Raw genomic sequence first — 22411 nt, forward strand, 5'->3', positions numbered from 1 at the left:
TGTCCAAAAACAAACTTGTGGCCCGAACAATAAAAACAAATATGAACCAAAAGTTATATAAATGAAATTATTAATAAAATAAGCTTTTTGACAAGTAAAATGTATTTGAAAATGAAATAAAGCAATGCCAACTTACCCATTATAGAGTACTCTGTCTGTACACACATGCCGTGTGTGACAAACGTTGCTAGTGTGAAAGCAAAACGCGCGTGTCCTGCTCCTGCTCACCATACGCACTGCTCCTGCGCTGCTTATGCTCTGCTAACGCGGGCAGTGTGAAACCGGCGTGAGTTGTAACTAGTTAATTAAAGCCAACTATTAACATAAAAAAAATAATTAAAGCCAACAAAGCATTTTTAGAGTGTTGTTAGTGCATTAAAATTTTAGTTAATATATTTTAAATGACAGTTGGTCAATTTAAAGCAGTCGGTTTCTGCAAGTGAAATAAGTTAACTCGATTTTAAATTTAGTGTATGGTATTTTTACAGTAACATATTGTAGATTACATTGTAAAAAGGTCTAACAGTGTACAAATGTCCTTTCTGTGTGCTGTGTTTTTTTCCTTTTCTAAACCAGTTTCCAGACCTGAACATCTCCACACAGCAGTGCTTGTGAGGTTTTGCTTCTTGAGTGCTCTAGAAAGGAGTAATTTACTCATTGCTATACAGATGTGAGGCATCACTGCATCCCAATACATCTTCAATATCTTTTATTGTCCACATCAACTCCTGTCAGAAAGCGAATGTCAGGAAGAATCATCTAGATCCATTTACATATCTGTATTTCCCCCTCTTTTGAATAATGTTTAGCCTTTATTTAAACAAATATGTTTCAGATGATCTTTTCCAATACCCAGATATTCTCCTTGAAAGTCTCTTATGAGATACAGATTTAAAATATCATACAAAACAAATTATAATGTTGGATTTGTGATTCAGAATGGGAAAAGTAATCAGAATATTTTTGCAAGGCACTGTATATTACACCATGATATAGTCAGGAGTCTAAAATGACCATTTTCAAATTTCATTGTCAACACATTTTTTTGGTTACAAAAAAGTATTTTAGCTCAAACAATATTATTTAAGATTTATTGAGTATGCAAGAGATTATGTTTAATTTCCTGTAATTAACAAATGTTGTTTCTATAATTATGTAGAACATCCTTGTCTGAGGAGTTTATTCTGGAGCTCAGAGATGCCGATGTACTGCTTCCTGTATTTTCCAGTTTGACTTTCCTCTCTTGTCGGCCAGTATTCAAGCCAGGTGTCCTCTCCAAAAATGTACTGCAGACTAAAACAACAGACAAGTGAAGACAAAATTACAGATTTAACTAAACCAATTTAGTTAAATTCAAAGCATTTATGAAGCACATGCATAATTTCTGGGTAACAGTCAATGAACAATACGTCCAATACAAATTCTGTTTCACCTGAACAAAACATCTGAATAACAGGTCAAAATATGCACTCTAAAAAGAGATGTGTTAAAAATGACACATGTTGTGTCAGTTTTAACACATGTTGTGAGTGTGCTCAGGGACAACACATGTTGTGTAAAAATATAGCATAATAAATGTGTAAGTCATTTTAACACACAAATTGTGTCATTTTAAAAAATAAAGCGAAAGGGCCAGATGCAGAGGTGGAAAGTCCAGGGGTCAAAAAGTAAAAGTCCTGCCATATATTTATTCCACCCATGAACTCACACAGCAAAAACTCCAGTTTTAAATGAACTCTCCTGGGAGTTTATTTGGCTCCAGACTCAAGAGTGTTAAAGTTAATGAGATAATTTAGTGATTGATTGAGTGATGATTGACCATTATTGAAGACACCTGATGTTAACAAGCAGAATCACTGAAGGAGAAAAATCACAATTTTAGTTACCATTATGGATATCGGTGTTTGATTTAGTTGGGCAGTTGACCTTTAAATGTTTAACTTTAGATTTTGTTTGGCTGCTGTATCTGAGTTATAACAGCCAGATGAGCAAAGAGAAAAGGTGAACAGGTGTTGGTTATATTTTAACATAATCATCATTTAACCTGAATCACTGAACTCATTTAGAGTCTAATCTCTGACTTAAATGTATATTGGTCAAAGCAGCATCACAGTGATTCTACAGAATAATATCCAGATTTGTCATAATCCAAATGATTTCTTAAAAGTTGTTCTGATATAAAAAAAAAAAAATCTTTCTTTAAGGCGCACACAGACATCAAGAATCAGTGTATGAATCTCAACAATGGTGACAAAAAGAATATTCAATTAGGGAAAGGAAATTAGTAAGACAATTCAGATCATAATTTATTCATACCGCAATGCATGATGGGAGCCATGAATGAGTTTTGATTGGTGGTACCCAGAATGCACTGCAACATGCTTTATTATTGTCACCATTGTTGAGAATCACAGGCTGATTCTTGGTGTCAGTGTGTCCAAAAAAAAAAAAAAAATCTTTTCAAAGTGTTTTGATCAGGACAACTTTAAAGAAATCTTTTGGATTATTTTGAAAATGCTGATTATATTGATAAGAGTATACTGTAGAATCATAGACTGCTGTATTCAGCAAGGTAAACCTACCTCTCTGAATGAGCTTTGTGATTCAAGTCAAAAGATGATTATGTCGAAACACAACCAAAATGACCTGATCAGCTTTTCTCTTTGTTCATCTGAGAGTTATAACACTGATAGAACAGCCAAACAAAATCTAACGGTATTAGTTTAAGGTTCAAGAGCCCAACTAAAGCCAACACCGATATCCATAATGGTAATTAAAACTGTGATTTTTCTCCTTCAGTGATTCTGCTTGTTAACATCAGGTGTCTTCAATAATGCTCAATCATCACTCAATCAATCACTAAATTATCTCATTAACTTCAACACTCTTGAGTCTGGAGCCAAATAAACTCCCAGGAGAGTTAATTTAAAACTGGAGTTTTTGCTGTGTGAGTTCATGGGTGGAATAAATATATGGCAGGACTTTTACTTTCTGACCCCTGGACTTTCCACCTCTGGCCAGATGCAACAATATTAACCGTTTAATCAATAGTCGAGGACAGAATGCATGTGCACACAAAGTACAAGACAATGTTTCAAGCTCAATGACTGGACAGACTCACTGTACTGGACATTATTCAGTTATTCACGCTTCAACCCCTAACTGATAATGCTGCTTTTGACAAAAGTTCATGAAGAAATAACAGTTAACAGAGTTTGCACTTTGAATTTAATTAAAATGTAACAACTGACAAAATATTGTATATAAATAACTTGTATTTACACTGGCCTGTTAGTTTGAGAACACAGTAAACACTGCATACCATTCACAGTGATGGTGAGTGTCGGTGCGCTCTTATAAAATGATGAGTTGAAAACAACACAACCTGTAAAAAGAGATGTGTTAAAAATGACACATGTTGTGTCAGTTTTAACACATGTAGTGTGTGTGCTCAGGGACAACACATGTTGTGTAGATTTTAACACATATAGTGTGTGTGCTCAGGGACAACACATGTTGTGTCAAATTTAACACACAACCTGTGTCGATTCTTAACACATCTCTGTGTTTATAAGGACTACACATTTTGTGTTACCTTTAACACAACTAATGTATTATTCCTCTTACACAGAAGTGTGTTGAAACCTTTTACACACTAATGTGTTATAGTTACAGAACTTGTGTCAGATATGTGTCACATGTGACTGTAGTCGGTGTGTATTTGCCAGAGTTACTTCCTGTGTTTTTACAACTGAGTGTTTGGATGAAAACTGAAACGTTTTGTTAACTTGTGTTTATGGAGTCCAGTGACGTTTAATAAAGAGTTTATTTGAACATTTGGATGTTTTAGACATCATGAATCTACATAGACAAGCTCTTATTGAGAATTAACTGAGGTTTAGATGTTGATGTTTCATTGAATGTTTTATTTGAAGTCACCAGAATCGTGATTAATGGCTCCTTTATTTGAGCTCTTGACCCTTTACTCTACTTTTAGTTTTTCTCTGGCTGCTTTAACTGTATTTAATAAAATTTGTTATTGTGAGAGAAAATATGATCAGATGTTTCTTGATGATGTCATAATCAGCAAGTGCTGATTTGATCAAGTTTATGAGTATATGGATGATGCACATTTAATTTATTTATGTGCTATTAGGTATAATGATCTTGTGACACTACATCATGCTGTCCAGCAGTGCAGAATAAAAAAAATGTTTTCTGAAAATTTTAATCTGCGGCAGAAACTAGTCAAACACAGACATCAAGAATCAGCGTATGAATCTCAACAATGGTGACAAACAAAAAGCTTCATGCCGCAATGCATGCTGGGAGTCATGGATGAGATTTGTACTATGGTGGCACCCAGCATGTATTGCGGCATGAAGCTTTTTGTTTGTCACCATTGTTGAGGTTCATGTGCTGATTCTTGATGTCTGTTTGATACCATAGTCTGCAAGGTTCTGTACGAACTGTGTATTTAAAAAATTTTAAAAGAATTTTAAGCTGATTGCAATATGCTAATCTTTTTAATAATAATATTTTATATATTACACTCATCTTTCAAATATTAAACTCTTGCTGAGCTAAACAATCTTACATGTCCACGATGATAATATTATCATCTGAGCATATTTTTCTCATGATTATTTCTGCTGTTTCAAATGTGTAAAAAATAAATACACATTTACAGCAATCAGAAAAAACTTATCTTAAAGAGTCAAGGGTCAAGAGCCCAAATAAAGCTGACACTAATCACGATTCTGGTGACTTTAAATGAAACATTCAATGAATCGTCAACACCAAAACCTGTTCATTCTCAATAAGAGCTTCTGTAGAGTCTGACAGAAATAACGTTAATCTGGTTATTAATAACAAGTGAAAGCAACATTTGAAAAGGACATTGAAAAAGAGGCATGATGTGATTGGCTGCAAAAAAACACCCGTTAATCTTTAAGTTTTCATGAATTAAGATTTAATTTATTTATTTGAATGTATTGTTTTATTTATTTTAGAGCATTTTATGGGATACCATACACTGTAAAAAAAAAAAAAAAAAAGTGTAATTTTACAGGTAATGGTCTGTATTTTTTACAGAATTTTACCGTTTTGTCATTATACTGTGAAATGCCTGTTATGGTCCACTATTAAATTTACAGGTAATTGCTTGTATTTTGGTTTTACATCAATTTTACGTTTTTTAAAAGGAATTTGTCTGTATTTTTACAGAGTTATGTGTAATTTTTCGTAAATTATTAAGTAATATTTTACAGATTTTTTCTGTGAAATTAGAAACCAAAGAAAAGAAGGTACACTGTAAAAAATAATCCTAATTTTACAGAGAATAACTGTGATTTTTGACGATCATTTTCTTTCATTTTAAATTGTACTCAAAACACTGTAAAATTACAAATAATATCTGTAAAATAAAAATTCAGCTGTTATTTTAGGTATTGTGACATTAATGACAAATTCCAGTATTTCACATTTTTTATACAGAAAATGTATTGTATTTTTCATACAGTATTTTTTCTGTTTTCTTAAATTACATAAAAATGTATGTAAAATTAGAATATAATCTGTAATTAAACAGTAACAAAACAGTTAAATGATAAAATGGTCAAATGACTGTCAGCCCCCCAAAAAACTGTAAAACATCCTAAATTAAATAAACTGAAAAACACTGTTATTTTACAGGTATTTCACGATCATATACCTTCATTGTAAAAAAAAAAAAAAAAAAAAAGAAAATCGTAAAAAAAAGGGTCAGATGACTGGCAGCTGCGGCTGCCAAATAAAAACCATAAAATTAAAGTAAAATATGCTAATTTAAATAAAGTGTAAAAATTTTTAACTAAATTTGATGTCACCATGATTGAGATCAGTGTCTGCTTTAGTTGGGCTCATGATCCTTGAGGTTTCTCTGGCTGCTTTAACTGTGTGTTTGATGCACGTTTGTTATAGCAAGAAATGGTGGAGAAAATATCAAATGATCTTGGTCATTCATTGGTGATATTATAGTCATCATATGATGATCTGATTCACTGATGTAACAGTCAAATCTCTGAATAGATTAGATTACATATGTAGATGGAGTTTAGCTTTATAAAAAGTCAATAATTAATGTCAGAATTTTTCACATGACCTTTGAAATATTGTGGCATCAGTATTATAGCAATCTTAAATTAAAAACAACATATATTTTACAGAAAAAGTTTTGGGCTGGTTAATTTTTTTTAGTAGTATAGAGACATCAAGAATCAACATATGAATCTCAACAATGGTGACAACCAACAAAGCCTTTTTGTGACTTTATAGTAGTTCAGATTTTTTTTTCATTGTCACCATTGTTGCGATTCATACGCTGATTCTTGATGTCTGAGTGAGTCTATATGATCCTGTCAAAACATTTTCTGTATAATGACTTCATAAAATCTGAGTATCACAGCACTGCAGAATCTTCTATAGCAGTTTTATCATGCAAAATTAACAACTACTTATCGACTTAATCAGATATCACACTTCAGATGGTATAAATGAAGCAGGACACTACATGTCTATTATCACTAAAAAGTGACCTACATCATCTGATCTGAGTTTCTCTTGGATTCCTGCAATAACAAACATGCATCAGAGACACACAGTTAAAGCAGCCAAAGAAACAAAGTTTAACACTAAAAGGTCAAGAGCCCAACTAAAGCAAACTCTGATCTCCATCATGGTGACATCAAACTTTATTCTTCTCAATAAAGCTTCAACTTCTAAACCTCTGTTAATTCTCAATAAGAACGTTAGTATGAAAGAAATAAAGTCTGGATTGTAATAAGTGAAGATGCTGAGATCCTGAGAGATCTGTTAGTGTTTAATGTTCTGATGGGGTTTAAAGTGTTTCTGTATGGTGTGTTTGTGTGTCACCATTGTGTTGAAGAGTAGAGCCTGAGCTTCAGTCCAGGATGAGCAGAGAAACACTGATGATATGCTGCATGTTGCTTTATTTAACTGACAGTAACTGTGTAGTTGCTGATGCAGTGACGTATAGTCACAGCAAATCATGCATGTAGTTAACTGCATGTTTTTCAGTAAAAAAAATCAGAAAATAAATGTGAAATAACTGTGTTTCTGTTAAAAAAAGATTAATGAAGATTTCTGTCAAAATCTTTTGCACTTCATTTAAATAAGGATATTTTACTTTATTTTTATGTTTTTTGTTTGGCAGCCGCAGCTGACAGTCATTGACCGTTTTTTAAGATTTTATTTTTTACAGCGTACTTATACATTTAGTTAATTTAACAGAAATTGACTGTAAATTTGCTCTTATTAAGTACTTAATTAGAGATTGGTCAAAGTTGTGAAATTGGATCTGCAAAAATTAAAACTAAATATATAAACTTTGTATTTGAATTTATGTACTTATTGCATTTTTATACATAACTTTATAGTTATTTTACACAGAAAAACTATATATTAGAAGATAATTACTGTAGATAGACAGCATTATTATAAAATAACTTTATAAAACCCTAAATTTACAGTTTAACCGTAAAGTTAAATGTTATTTTAATGTAATTTGACATCATTTATCCGTTTTTCCAAATTATTTATTTTGTAGAATAACAGTAATAAACCGTAATTATATGATAAGAAATTACTGTTTTTTTACAGTGTATCTATGTTTTTTTCCTGACAGTATTTTTCTGTTTTTAAACAGACATTTTCTGACGCCCCTGCTGCCAGAAAATTACCTTTTTTTTACGGTTTGTTTTTTTACAGGGTACACAAAAAATCCTGTAAAATTAAACTAATAAATGGGCCTAATAATATAAATATTATTACGGACGACACAAATTAAATAAAACGAACCATTAGGCCTACTTGAATGACAAAACGAATTTGTTTGAATATTACGCTATATTTAATTTACACTTTGTTACAAGTTACCATATTCAATTGGCTAACCTTTCCCACATAGCAACATTGTGTCGGCCCAGATCCGGCCCACATCTGGCACACGTGGAAAGATGATCTGGCCCACATGCAGCGTGGAATTACGGCACTTGGGTGGGCCACTCCTGTTTGCCAGATCTGGGCCACAAGCAGGCCATAGCAATGCCACATCTCAGCCAAGAGCAAAGAAATAAACCAGAACTGGACCTTATCTGAGCCACAAAATCTGTGTATATTAAATATGAAGTCATCTCAGCCTGTTAACAAAAAGAATCACTGAAAGAAAGAAGAGAACAGAAAAAACAGACGAGCAGAAACACAAGAACTACAACTGACTTCAGACACAGCCTTAGATGAAATCAACTGAAATAAAAGAAGACATTAAATCTGTGAAGATCTCAGCAGAGGAGGATTAAACAACTCCACAAACAGCATTACCAGCTTCACTTATTACTAACCAGACTGACTTTATTTCTGTCAGACGTCTACAAAAGTTTTTATTGAGAATTAACAGAGGTTTAACTCTGGTTCATTTGAAGTCACCATAATAGTGAATAGTGTTTCCATTAGTTGGGCTCTTAACTCTTATTATATCTTTTGTCTTTTTTGGCTGCTGTGACAGTGTGTTTGTCAAGCACATTTGCAGCAGCAAAGAAAGCTAAAGTGAAATGAAATCTGAAACTGAAAATGAGATATGAAACTGAGCTTGACGATGTGGATGTGATGTGAGCAGCCCGTCTGTCTTCTAGTAGCTGTAACAAGAGAAATCTGAATCATTCCCTTCCGAATCTTGCAGAGACGGAGAGTGTGAGTAGGAGGTGTCCATGAGCTAGGAGCAGGAGCAACTTTATGACTCTCTATGGGCTTCTCCCTTGACTTTATGCCTCCACGTCCCCCCGATTGACTGCGAGCTTCTCCTCCTGTCTATATGATAATTTCCAGAGAGTCGCGTGGTTATGACGCAATCGTTAGACTATGTTTACAAAAACGGCTTCTACGGGGCCATAACGTAAGATACAAGGTAATGGAGCCTTTTATACATTTTCGTGTTTCTTTAGAAATAAACAATGGACAAATGGAGTCTTTAAACGCCTCAGATGTAAAGTTATTCACTGTCAAAGTGACGCCAAAATGAATGGGAGTCAATGGAATGCTAACAGCAGGTGAAGGCTTGTTAGCCAATGGCGGCCCCCGGGGGTGGTACGGAATTCGAGAGCTCGATTACCACCCAGGGGTCGGCAAGTAACTTTGGCCGCGGGCCAATATTTTTTTTAGCCAGTAGATGGCGGGCCAGCTACACGGAGTAGCCTATGGATACAAATTAAACCGCTTAAAATACACTCTGTGTTCACCCGCTTTATATTGTGTTCATGTCAATATAAATATTATTTTAACATTGTACTGTCAGCAGAGAAAAAAATGTCAGAAAAAATTAATGAAATATAAATAACATAAATTAAATAGGACAAAGCCTATCTACATAAACGAAAACCATATTGCCATACTGACAAATGAAGTAGGCTATTTTCTGCCAAACTATTTCAAACATCCTTGAAAAAAAAGAATGTTGTTGACTGACAATGGTTTCAGTACCAAACAGCTCCTCAGAGCTAGGTGTACAGGTGGTCAGAATGAAGTGAGGATACGCTGTCAACAGAGCCATAGAGAACTGGCTCTTTCTCTCTATGGCTCTGGCTGTCAAAAGATGTCGGGAGTGGGCTATTGTCAGTCAGACCGCCCGCTCCGTCCAAAGTATAGGTACACCAGAGTTCCGACCGCTACCATCTTTATACTTTAAAATAGAGTCCAGCACGGGTTCGGGTACCCGACGGGTCACCCGCAAATTTTGCTCAAACGGGTGAAAAATATCCAACTGTGTCGGATACGGGTGCGGGTCGGGTCTGACACGGGGGAAACATGGGTTTAAAACAATCACATGCAAACGTAAAAATATATGCATATTTTTAGGAACACATCTACAAAAATATGCCTGTATTTCAAGTTGATAAAATCATTACCATATCAGTTTATTTGTGCCCACGCACCATGCCCTCACAGGACCTATAACGTTACCTAGGCTACTTTCAGATTTAAAAATTCATCATAACCGCGCGCGCGATCTGCAGTCGTCGAGATGGATGCTGAGGAGTTGAAGAAAAGAATAGCTAGTGGAGATTGTAAAGTTGTCGAGAATAGTCATCAAAAATCAAGTCCAGTGTGTGGGAGAAATTTGGAGTTATCTGAAGAAAATATTGTGAAAGGCTTTGCTGCATGCATTTTTGTGTTGGATAGCCGCAAATGTGGAACTTCATCGCCGAGGAAGCACGCAGATAACTGTGGTAACAAACCAAGCAGTTCTGTCGAACAGTATTTTTCAAATTTAACACTGTTAAGTATGTGTGGTGTGCAGCACGTGTTTGAACCCAAAATTGTCAGATGTAGGCGCGCGGCTACGGCTTTTCTCAAGTAGTGGAAGAGTTTTGTGCAGCATTTAGTGCAAATATTTTTTTATAATACATATTATTTATCAGTGTGTTATACCCGAATAAATAATAATGAAAAAAAGTTCAAAAGTCGGACTGTAAGCGAATGAGACTTACAGGAGAACATGATTGCTATTCACACCCTTATTAAAATGGCTGTAATCTGTTACCACAATAGAATTGATCTGTTTAAAATGATTTCATTGGCATATGTCTGCTAAGGTGTTAAATTAAAATTCAACATTAAAATTCGTCTAAACCCGTTATTCATTTTTTCTATTTTTGATCTGAGCGCACAATCAGAACATCGGAAAACGAGTCGTTATTAGTTTTTTTTATTTATTTTAGTTCAGGAAATAAATAATGGAAAAACAAGTCGTTTTTCATTTTTTTATTTTTTATTTTAATGTAAAAAAAAACAAAAAAAAAACGATTGAACGAATGATACACAATTTGTAAACCGTTATTGTAAAAAAAAAAAATAGGTTGATAAAAAAAAAAAAATGGACTTCCAAAAAAATCCGTCGGGACAGAAAATATTGCTGGCGGGCCAGTTTTGGCCCGCGGGCCGCCTATTGCTGACCCCTTAAAGACACATGCACTTAAACGTCGTGCTGAAAACAGAGCTGTTTTTGACCAGGTAAAATGAGTGTTTTCTTACAATACTAATGAGAATTTTTAATTAAAGTATATTACAAACTTTTAATTTAGATCCTAAACAATCATATTAGCTTGTACAAAAATGGCATTATATGACCCCTTTAAACAAGGTCTGTCAACTTTAACAGCACTTACTCATAATAACAGCAAAAAAACAAAAAAAAACAAAAAAAAAAACAGGTTAGTTCAACACCATCTTGCTGCGTATTTCTAACATTAGCTGCACAAAACTTTGTTGCATATAACTAAGTAAATACTCAGTAAATACTAAGTAATTTTTTTTTTTTTTTAACAAACCTAACTTAACACTCTTCTCAATCAGTCTTTTAGGTTTCATTGCGTGACGACGTGGTCTTCCCCGATAGGGCTGGGCGATATATCGCACGATATTGTTATGCGCATCTCGTTAGTAAAGCCGGTTCCTTGATTAGTAGTAAATCGCCATCACCTGCATTCAGATGGAGCGGCATTTACTACAAAGAGCCTTAGTTAACTGACAAGCTGAGCCATATCGCATTAATATCGCGGACGTATCGCCAGCGATATTTAATGTGATATGGCTCAGCTTGTCAGTTAACTACGGCTCTTTGTATACAGCAAAAACTCCAGTGTTAAATTAACACTCCTGGGAGTGTATGAGTCCACACTCAAGAGTGTTTAAGTTAATGAGATAATTAAGTGATTAATTTGGTGATGATTGAACATTATTGAAGACACCTGATGTTAACAAGCAGAATCACTGAAGGAGAAAATCTCAAATTGTAAGCCACCGTTATGACGATCAATGGTTGCTTTAGTTGGACTCTTGACGCATATATTATTAACTTTAGTTTTTGTTTGTCTGAGGTGTCTGAGTTATAACTGCCAGATGAACAAAGAAAAAAAAAGTGATCTGATGGTGTTGGTTATATTATGACAATCATCATTTGAACTTGATCACTGAACTCATTAAAATCCTTCTTTCTGACTTCAATTTATGTTGTTGGTTACAGCATAACTGTGAATCTGCATAATTGCCCAGAATTTTTGATATAATATAAAGGATTTCTTAAAAGTTGTTTAAAAAAAAAATCATTCTTTTAGGCACACACAGACGTCAAGATTCAGTCTATGCATCTCAACAATGGTGAGGAGCAGAATATTAAATTAGGAAAAGTAAATTACAAAGACAATTCAGATCATAATTTATTCATACCGCAATGCATGATGGGAGCCATTATTGAGTTGTGATTGGTGGCAGCCACTGCAACATGCTTTATTATTGTCACCATTGTTGAGATTCACAGGCTGATTATTGATGTCTGTGTTTTAAATGAATTTATCTGAATGTCTTTTGATCAGAACAATGTTTATTAAATATTTTGAATTATAAGTAAAGTACTGATAATCATAGGCTGAAAAATCACAAAATTGCTGCTAACAAGTTTAACCAAACTATCTCAATATGTTTCATTTTTCAGATCACAGCATGATTATGTCAAAACATAACCAACACTATAAGATAACATTTTACTTTGTTCATTTAACTGTTATAAATCAATAACAGCAGACAAACAACAGTAAATATTAAATTAAACATATAATGGTCTAGAGCCCAACTAAAGCAAACACCCATCACCTTAATGGTAACTTACAATTTGTGATTTTCTCCTTCAGTGATTCTGCTTGTTAACATCAGGTGTCTTCAATAATGCTCAATCATCACTAAATGAATCACTTAATTATCTCATCAGCCCTAAATGCCGCTCCATCTGAAAGCAGGTGATGGTGATTTACTACTAATCAAGGAACCGGCTTTACTGACGAGATGCGCATAACAATATCGCGATTTAAATCGCCCAGCCCAATTCCCCGACCTATTTCAGTGGAAGGTGAGTTTTCTGTGATGTTTTCAGTGACAGCTGTAGAGCTAGGTGAGTTTTTCTCTACTCGTGTTTGCTCAGTTAGTCCATCAGAGATAACTATGTCTGTACTTTCAATACAGGTGCTTGGCACTTTCAGCAGGTGACAGCGATTTCTTCGCAGCGTGTTACCATACTCAGTAAGTACCTCGTAGGATCTTGGTGCTGTTTCTTTGATGACCTTCACTACAGGTCCCCATTTTCCATCACATCTGACACGTACCGTGTCCTTTTGTTCCACACAGCAAAAACTCCAGTGTTAAATTAACACTCCTGGGAGTTTATATGAGTCCACACTCAAAAGTGTAAAGTGTTAAAATATGAGTGTTAAATTAACACTCAAGAGTGTTAAGGTTAATGAGATAATTACGTGATTAGTTGAGTGATGATTGAGCATTATTGAAGACACCTGGGGCCTCATGTATCAATCTTGCGTACGCACAAAAACTTTGCGTACGCCAGCTTTCACGTTCACGGTCGTATGTACTAACAGTGAAATTAACGCGAGAATGTGCGTTCTTCCACGCCAATTTCATGTCTGGCGTACGTACATTTCTCATTGTTTTTGTCCGTTGGCGACTCTTACAGGCAATGAAGTGAAGTTGCAAACATTACACAACGAATTGTTCTACAAGTCTATCGCACCACCAACCGTGGGAAGCATTGCTATTAATTTGCAATTTATAAAATAATTGACATATATTGTCACACGAGCCTTATGGGAATATTCTATCAATTATGCAATTAAATAAGAACATATAAAAGCATATGCAAATTGATACAACCCTTAGTCTATGGAAATGACAGCTTTGGTTTAATGTCCACCTTTATATCAGACCATTTCTTTTTAAGGTTAATTGGGGTAGGCTGTGTACAGTTGAGACACCTTAAATAACTTGCGTTCGCAGCAAGCACAAGTTGTGATTTTTGCTGTGCACGTGCGTATTAGTGTCCTCTTTGATCGTGGGAAATTTGAACAACGGACGTGTCCCCGATCCGAAGATATCGGGAAAAGATATGACGTCCACTTCAAAATGCACTCTCCACAATGAATAGCTTATTATCCTTATGTGACTGTTAAACGTAACTGGTATCACCACAAACGTTATTCTGTGCCCTAAAAACTGGCATATTTCATGGTATTGTGTCATGCAAGGTAATTGCAAAATCTAGAGAAATGTGCGAGGTGGCCAGCGGGGGATAGTTGAGACACATATCTACTGTTCCCCCGATAGAGTTCTATTAGGAAACACATTGTTTAGTTGTTCAGTGTTATGATAACAGTTTAAACGTCGTAATAAGCCAGCATAGGACGCAAATGAAAATAAAATTTGATATTTGTGATATTTAAACTGTATTATTATTAAATATTGTTACATATCTTGTTCCAGCTTTATACATTTTAATCAGTGCTAATTTAAATAAAATGAATGAATATAAATGGATGAATAAACAAAAATGTTGCCCAATTGTTATTTTCTTTATTTGTCTTTATTTTTTATATTTTACAATGAATGGTTGGTTACCTTCACATCATTAGAAATGGGTGTCTCAACTGTACCATGCACTGTCTCAACTGTACCACATATTGGCAAAGTTGAGACAAAAAGCACCTTATTTTTATGAGCTGATTGTGGAAAATATAAACTACTTGTGGGTATTATTGATAGATAATATCTTAGTCTACAAGCTAATGTAATGTCATGTGACGTGCCATGTGGAAATTCACTTCTTTTCAATGTCTATTTTTGTGTGAAAAATCAAAACACAAAAAGTGTCTCAACTGTACTCAGTCTACTCTACAGTGCGACTTTCAGATCCCACCGCATTGACAGCATCAGCCAAACTCTCCCACTCATATTTTTTCCTTTTGTTATTAATTGCGGAGGACAAAGTTCCAAATAAAAAAAAAATTGTTTTCCGTTTCTACCTCTGATAGTAACACCTCCAATTCACTTTCTGTAAAGTTTCGTTTCTTGCCGCTATTTTCTTACTGCTTTCTTTTGCCAAAGTGGACTCATTACCATATTTAAATTAGTTTAATTAAGGGAGGAGACTGGGTGGGGCGTTGTGCTCGTGCATGTGCGCTCAATTTTACGTTAACTGGGATGTACAAAGAGAATATGCGTGGGATCCTTCGTACACAGAGATTCATACATCTGGGTTTTTTTGTGCGTACGCACATTTAGAGCTTTGTCCGTACGCAATGTTTTAGTATGAATTCAACGCAAGTCTTTATACATGAGGCCCCTGATGTTAACAAGCAGAATCACTGAAGGAGAAAATCACAAATTGTAAGTTACCATTATGGTGATCAGTGTTTGCTTTAGTTGGGCTCTTGACCCTTATATGTTTACTTTAGATTTTGCTTGTCTGCTGTTATTGATTTATAACAGTGATGATCTAAGAGACAATGTGATCTGATGGTGTCGGTTATGTTTAGACATAATCATGTTGTGATCTGAAAAACAAAACTTATTGAGATAGATTGGTTTAACTTGTTAATTACAGCAGCGCTGTGATTCTACAGCATATGATTTTCAGTATTTTTCATATAATCCAAAATATTTAACCCTCTGAAGTCGGCAATCACGCTGGCGTGATCTGCTTGCTTTTTTCCTTATCAGTTGAATTGAGACCCGAAATACTCTTTTGACTTTGATTTTACAAACAAGTTTCATACATCAATCGATTCTGTTAAATGTGTATTATTTTTGTGTATACTCACAATAAAAACAAAGTGTTGTGCTTTTTGCCAAATAAAGAAAAATAAACACGAAGCGAGTTCTGCCTTCTCTCTGTCAGTGAAGTCCATTCTGAAACGTGTCCGAAAATGAACAATAACTCAGCGAATACTCAAACAGGCATACAGACACACAGGCATGAAGCCTGAATTCTCTTCTTTTAAATGAAGTAATTTATATAAAAAACAAATATTCTCATCTTGTGAAATCTGTATTAACCCCCTGAGGTCGGCGGTATCGCCGGCGATACCAGCTCGCTTTTTTTTTATCAGTGTAAAAGAAACTCATAAATACTCTGTTGACTTTGATTTTCCATAGGAGTTTCATACATCAATCGATTCTGTTAAATGTGTATTATTTTTGTGTATACTCACAATAAAAACAAAGTGTGGTGCTTTTTGCCAAATAAAGAAAAATAAACACGAAGCGAGTTCTGCCTTCTCTCTGTCCGTGTAGTCCATTCTGAAACGCGTCCGAAAATGAATCATAACTCAGCGAATACTTCTCACACAGGCATGTGAGTTATGTCTTTATGAAGCTTGAAATCTCTTCTTTTAAATGAAGTAATTTATATAAAAAACAAATGTTTTCAACTCATGTAATCCGTTTGAAAGCAAGGAGAGGTACCGTTTTTCCTTCTGCCTCATTATCTCTATAATCAGCTGCGGCCGCCCCGCCCCCGGCGCTATTCACATGTACATAGTTTAGGTGATCTAGTATGCATCGCATACGCCCCCCGATCAATGCCATAAAAACACAGTTTCTATCAGACTTACTGATAGTTAATCGCGTTTTGAGTATGGCACGCTTCTCCGGTAATAAAGACGCCATTCAGATGATTCTGGACAGCGAGGAAGAATGCACGATACCGGGTTGTTTCCTCAGAGGAAGATTGTAACAGACGACGAACGGCAGCATATTGAAGAGCGAATTCCGCCGAGGACACAATTTCGGAGTAAGTTTTACTTAAAAGTCTTTTGTCTTTTATTTTTCGTGTTCGCATTTATGAGGAAAAAAACAATATTACGTGACAGTTCTCCATTATGGACGCGAGCGCTCTAAGCACTAAAAGACTTTCAAACATTCACAGAGACCTCAAAACAGAAAGTACAAATCCTTTCTTTAAAACGAATTTCGTTTTGTATCAATTGTATCTTAATTTTAATAAATTTTTCATTAATAAATTTCCTGGATTTAAAGTAAATAGGCTAGCAATCACAACATAAGGTCTGAACTGGAGATCATCATGAACCAGACCGTAGCCTACTCGCCTCACATGTCTAAAAAAATTTGAAATATATTTACAGAAAGCTGGTTCTAAACAAAACCATCCAAAACAAAAAAACTATGTAGCCTAATAAATGTGCATTTCTCCGGTGCGTTCACTAGCCTACTGCGAAGATCGCGAGTCAATAGCCTATATCGTCAACTTCATCTTTGCCAGAAGTTAAATTTAAATCGCGTGTGTGAATGAATGATGATGTTTTAGCAAACTGTATTGCTATACTGAGATGAGTAAAAATCGACTGAAATATGTTGAAATAAAATGTAGGCTATTTGTATAAGCAACGTATTAAACGGCAAATTAACAATATGCACTAATATTTCATGAAAACAACGTTACAGTCAGGCGAAATATGAAAGACAACATTTTGTTTAGTAGATTTGGGTACAGTTTTTACTGTAGAATATACTGCCTCGTCAAATAAGCTTTTGTTTAGCAATTTCTATATAAAATAGCCTACTATTTTTGTCAAAAATAAAGTCATCAACTAAGATGTTAGCTGTTCCAATGTTGGCTATATTCAAAGTAATGAATACATAGATAAAATGTAGGCCTAATAATCTTTTTTTTTTTTACAAAGAAAGAGTACACTTGAAATATTGTTGAAATTGTAATTATTGTTGTTGTAACCTTTTTAATAAAATAGCAAAACATATTTACAAGATAGATGTAAGCAAAATCTTAAATGGTCAATATAAGTCTTCTTCTAAATATATATTTTGTCCTTGCATTGTGGCTCAGTCAGTTTCACACCTGAGTGAATGGCTCATCATTATGCAGAGTGGGTGGGACATTGTATTTCTCAGGTGTAAACCACTCCTCGTTCACGCCCCCCTCGCATATTGGCTTTCCAAGCAAAACCTGTTTTACATCAATTTAAATCAATGTATGGTTTTATGTGAACGATAAAGCAAGACTATTTTCACATAATTTTGAAGAAAAAACTATAGGCGATGACATCCATTAGTCAAAAGTCTTATTGCCACATATTTAGTATGTGTTTTGTGGCCTTATTTCTGCAACTTTCATTTTTATTTTTTCCAATAACCACGCATAAACATTATTCTCTTAAAAATTCAAACATATACATGCATGTTGATCAGATATTTTGGTAGCCCTGTTTGTGCTATATAGAGTGAATTTACACCTTTGCCATTAACATGTTTATAAATAACTGAAAAAAGCACAAATGTCAGAGCATGTCAGAACACCTCCAGGGCCCAGAAAACAGCTCAGACTCCAGAGGGTTAAGAGCGATTCCAGTCGAGCTCATTACAGCTCATTCAAATGTAATGTGACGCCCACGGAGAGCGCGCGCTATTCAAATGCAAATGATTGAGGCAATCCACGCAAACCTGTGAACGCCCCCATATCAGCTCGAGAAAACACAAGTTTATTCAGATCATTACTTGTTTACACCGTCTCGCAGCGCTGTGAGGAATAATAATAATGGAAAATGTACCTCAGAAGTGCGGGTATATCGAGGAGCGAGCTGAGGAATACTGTAGTAAGTTTTTTTCCTTCTCACGTGAATCAGGTTTCTGTTTATGAATGAATGAACGGCAGAGATGCGCGCTGTTTACCACAGCTCGCAAAAAGACAGTTTAAATTTAAATCGCGTGTGTAAATGAATGATGATGTTTTAGCAAACTGTATTGCTATACTGAGATGAGTAAAAATCGACTGAAATATGTTGAAATAAAATGTAGGCTATTTGTATAAGCAATGTATTAAACTGCAAATTAACATTTATATGCCCTAATATTTCATAAAAACAACGTTACAGTCAGGCAAAATATGAAAGACAACATTTTGTTGACTAGATTTGGGTACAGTTTTTACTGTAGAATATACTGCCACGTCAAATAAGCTTTTGTTTAGCAATTTCTATATATATAAAATACTATTTTTGTCAAAAATAAAGTCATCAACTAAGATGTTAGCTGTTCCAATGTTGGCTATATTCAAACTAATGAATACATAGATAAAATGTAGGCCTATAATCATTTTTTTTTTACAAAGAAAGAGTACACTTGAAATATTGTTGAAATTGTAATTATTGTTGTAATTGTAACCTTTTTAATAAAATAGCAAAACATATTTACGAGATAGATGTAAGCAAAATCTTAAATGGTCAATATAAGTCTTCTTCTAAATATATCTTTTGTCCTTGCATTGTGGCTCAGTCAGTGTCACACCTGAATGAATGGCTCATTATGCAGAGTGGGTGGGACATTGTATTCTCAGGTGTAAACCACTCCTCGTTCACGCCCCCCTCGCATATTGGCTTTCCAAGCAAAACCTGTTTTACATCAATTTAAATCAATGTATTGTTTTATGTGAACGATAAAGCAAGACTATTTTCACATAATTTTGAAGCCAGAACTCGAAGCGACAACATCCATTAGTCAAAAGTCTTATTGACACATATTTATTATGAGTTTTGTGGTCTTATTTCAGCAACTTTCATTTTTATTTTTTTCAATAACCACGCATAAACATTATTCTCTTAAAAATTCAAAAATATACATGCATGGTGATCACATATTTTGGTAGCCCTGTTTGTGCTATATAGAGTGAATTTACACCTTTGCCATTAACATGTTTATAAATAACTGAAAAAAGCACAAATGTCAGAGCATGTCAGAACACCTCCAGGGCCCAGAAAACCGCTCAGACTCCAGATGGTTAATAAACATTGTTCTGATCAAAAGACTTTTAAATAAATATATTTAGAAACGCATCAATAATCAGCCTGTGATTCTCAACAATGGTGACAAATAACTTTTCCTCTGGCTGCCACCAATCACAACTCATTAATGGCTCCCATCATGCATTGCGGTATGAATAAATTATGAACTGAATTGTCTAATTTCCTTTTTTTAGGATTTTTTTTGTAAAATGGTTTAATTTAGTAAATCTGTTTTGCAGCACTTCCCCAAAAAATAAAATGATAAAAGTTTCAATTTTTATACATAATATATTTGTATTAGATCATAAAAAAACATTAATATTGCAACTTTGCGTACGCCAGCTTTCACGCTCACGGTCGTATGTACTAACAGTGAAATTAACGCGAGAATGTGCGTTCCTCCACGCCAATTTCATGTCTGGCATACGTACATTTCTCATTGTTTTTGTCCGTTGGCGACTCTTACAGGCAATTAAGTGAAGTTGCAAACATTACACAACGAATTGTTCTACAAGTCTATCGCACCACCAACCGTGGGAAGCATTGCTATTAATTTGCAAATTATAAAATAATTGACATATATTGTCAACACGAGCCTTATGGCATTATTCTAGCAATTATGCAATTAAGTAAGAACATATAAAAGCATATGCAAATTGATACAACGCTTAGTCTATAAATAAAAAAATAAAATATAAAATAATATCAAATATAATATAATATAATATTAATACAAATATTAAATATTATAATAATATATAATATGTAATAATATATTAATATATTATAATAATATATTAATAATAATATTATAATAATATATGAATAATAATATATTTAATATATTATAATAATATATAATATATAATAATATATTATAATAATACATAATATATAATAATATATTTAATATATAATAATATAATATATATAAAATAATAATAATAATAATACCGCATTGACGGCATCAGCCAAACTCTCCCGCTCATATTTTTTCCTTTTGTTATTAATTCCGGAGGACAAAGTTCCAAATAAAATATTTTTTCTTGTTTCTACCTCTGATAGTAGCACCTCCAATTCACTTTCGTTTCTTGCCGCTTGCTTTAGCCATTTTCTTACTGCTTTCTTTTGCCAAAGAGGACTCATTACCATATTTAAATTGATTTAATTAAGGGAGGAGACTGGGTGGGGCGTTGTGCTCGTGCATGTGCGCTCAATTTTACGTTAATTGGGATGTACAAAGAGAATATGCGTGGGATCCTTCGTATGCAGAGATTCATACATTTGGGGTTTTTTTGTGCGTTATTTTACATGTGCGTAAGCAATACTTCTATTGCTTGTTTTTTGATCTGGAGATTCTGTATTCTTTCAGAAAGTGTGTAATAGCACCCCCTACTTTATAACAGTGAAAACATGCATTGCCAGAAATTTCCATCAATGACGGGAAAGTGTTGAGTCATAAATGACAGAAATATCTGTCAGTGGCGAGGAGAGAGTTAATCACTGGACAGTTACACCACGTATACATTTTCAACTTTAAACCCCACAAAAAGAAATCAAAATTTCTTAAACTCACATTCATCTCAGAAGATTTAAATTCAAATCATTTAGTATAAATTGTATTTCCTAATTTATTAGTTTTTTCATGTCTATTCTGTTATTTAAAATGCACTTTGACCAAAAAAAAAAAAAAAAAAAAAAAAAAACCTGTCCCATCATTCAGCCATAAACAACCTTGTAAAGACTTTAAATGCATAAAGCTCAGGCAAATCCTGTTATTCACAGACACAGAGTGGACACTTACGTTCCTCCGAGCTTTGGCAGGTCTTCGGATTTGCCCATGATGAGGTACGACTTGCCTTGTTCCAATCCCAAACGATCTCTGCAACTGGGACGACCCAAAAATAGTCTGACTTTCCCCACAACATCATCATCAGTGCCTACAGGACAGAACAGTGTTTAGGACACACTTTCACTGCAATTCAACATTAGCCTCATGCTGAATAAAGGACAAACTGCATTTAACTGGAATCATACAGATTTCAAATGCATTTCATGATCAGTGAAGAAAAACGGAGAGAATAACTGTACCTTCTTTCAGCACCTGCTCCACCTTCAAGTGATAGATGTCAGAGTCATGTGCCAGATCCATCTTATCCACTTTCACTTTATAAACTGTCAAACATAAGTGTAATATTTTTTTTGCCTTATTAACACAACGGTTAAAAGACTAGTTCATTCAAATAGGGAAATTGTCATCATTTACACTTTTATGTTGTTCCAGACCTCTGACTTTCTTCTGCATAAATAAAAAACCTGATGAGGATGATTTAAACATGAAATTTGGGTCTTTTCCTCTCACAAAGCTTTCATTTGGCTTCAGGAGATATGGAATTTGGTAGTGCTCCTGATTTTTGCTATCTTTTGGATGTGCAAGCTTCATTCAGTTGTTCACTATAAGAGCAGTGGGATTTTTTTTTCATTTTGTGTTCAACTGAAAAACAACACAGTAAATTCCCCGTTTATAAAGTTTATATGGGGACCACCAGCAGGGTGTTAAAAGTAACACTGAAGCAGTTAATTAGATAATTAAGTGATTAATTGAGCGATGATTGAGCATTGAAGACACCTGATGATAACAAGCAGAATCGCTGAAGAAAAGAGAAACAAAAGAACTACAACTGACTTCCAGACACAGCTTTAGA

The 22411-nt window shown here is 34.4% G+C and overlaps 1 protein-coding gene across 1 annotated transcript in view; it reads right to left on the minus strand.

Moving 5' to 3' along the window:
• Positions 1 to 692: 692 nt before the first annotated feature.
• LOC311077818 (complement C3-like) overlaps positions 693 to 22411 on the minus strand; it is a 180790-nt gene continuing 159071 nt past the window's right edge. Inside the window, exons 40-42 of the mRNA XM_084106448.1 lie at positions 21798 to 21881; positions 21511 to 21646; positions 693 to 1293 (exon numbers count right to left, since the gene is read on the minus strand). Of these exons, the coding sequence (XP_083962574.1) occupies positions 1152 to 1293; positions 21511 to 21646; positions 21798 to 21881 (362 nt within the window). The 3' untranslated portion in view covers positions 693 to 1151. The remainder of the gene's footprint in view (positions 1294 to 21510; positions 21647 to 21797; positions 21882 to 22411) is intronic.

This window comes from Abramis brama, assembly GCF_963993115.1.
Source record: "Abramis brama genome assembly, chromosome: 2".
Lineage (NCBI taxonomy): Eukaryota > Metazoa > Chordata > Actinopteri > Cypriniformes > Leuciscidae > Abramis > Abramis brama.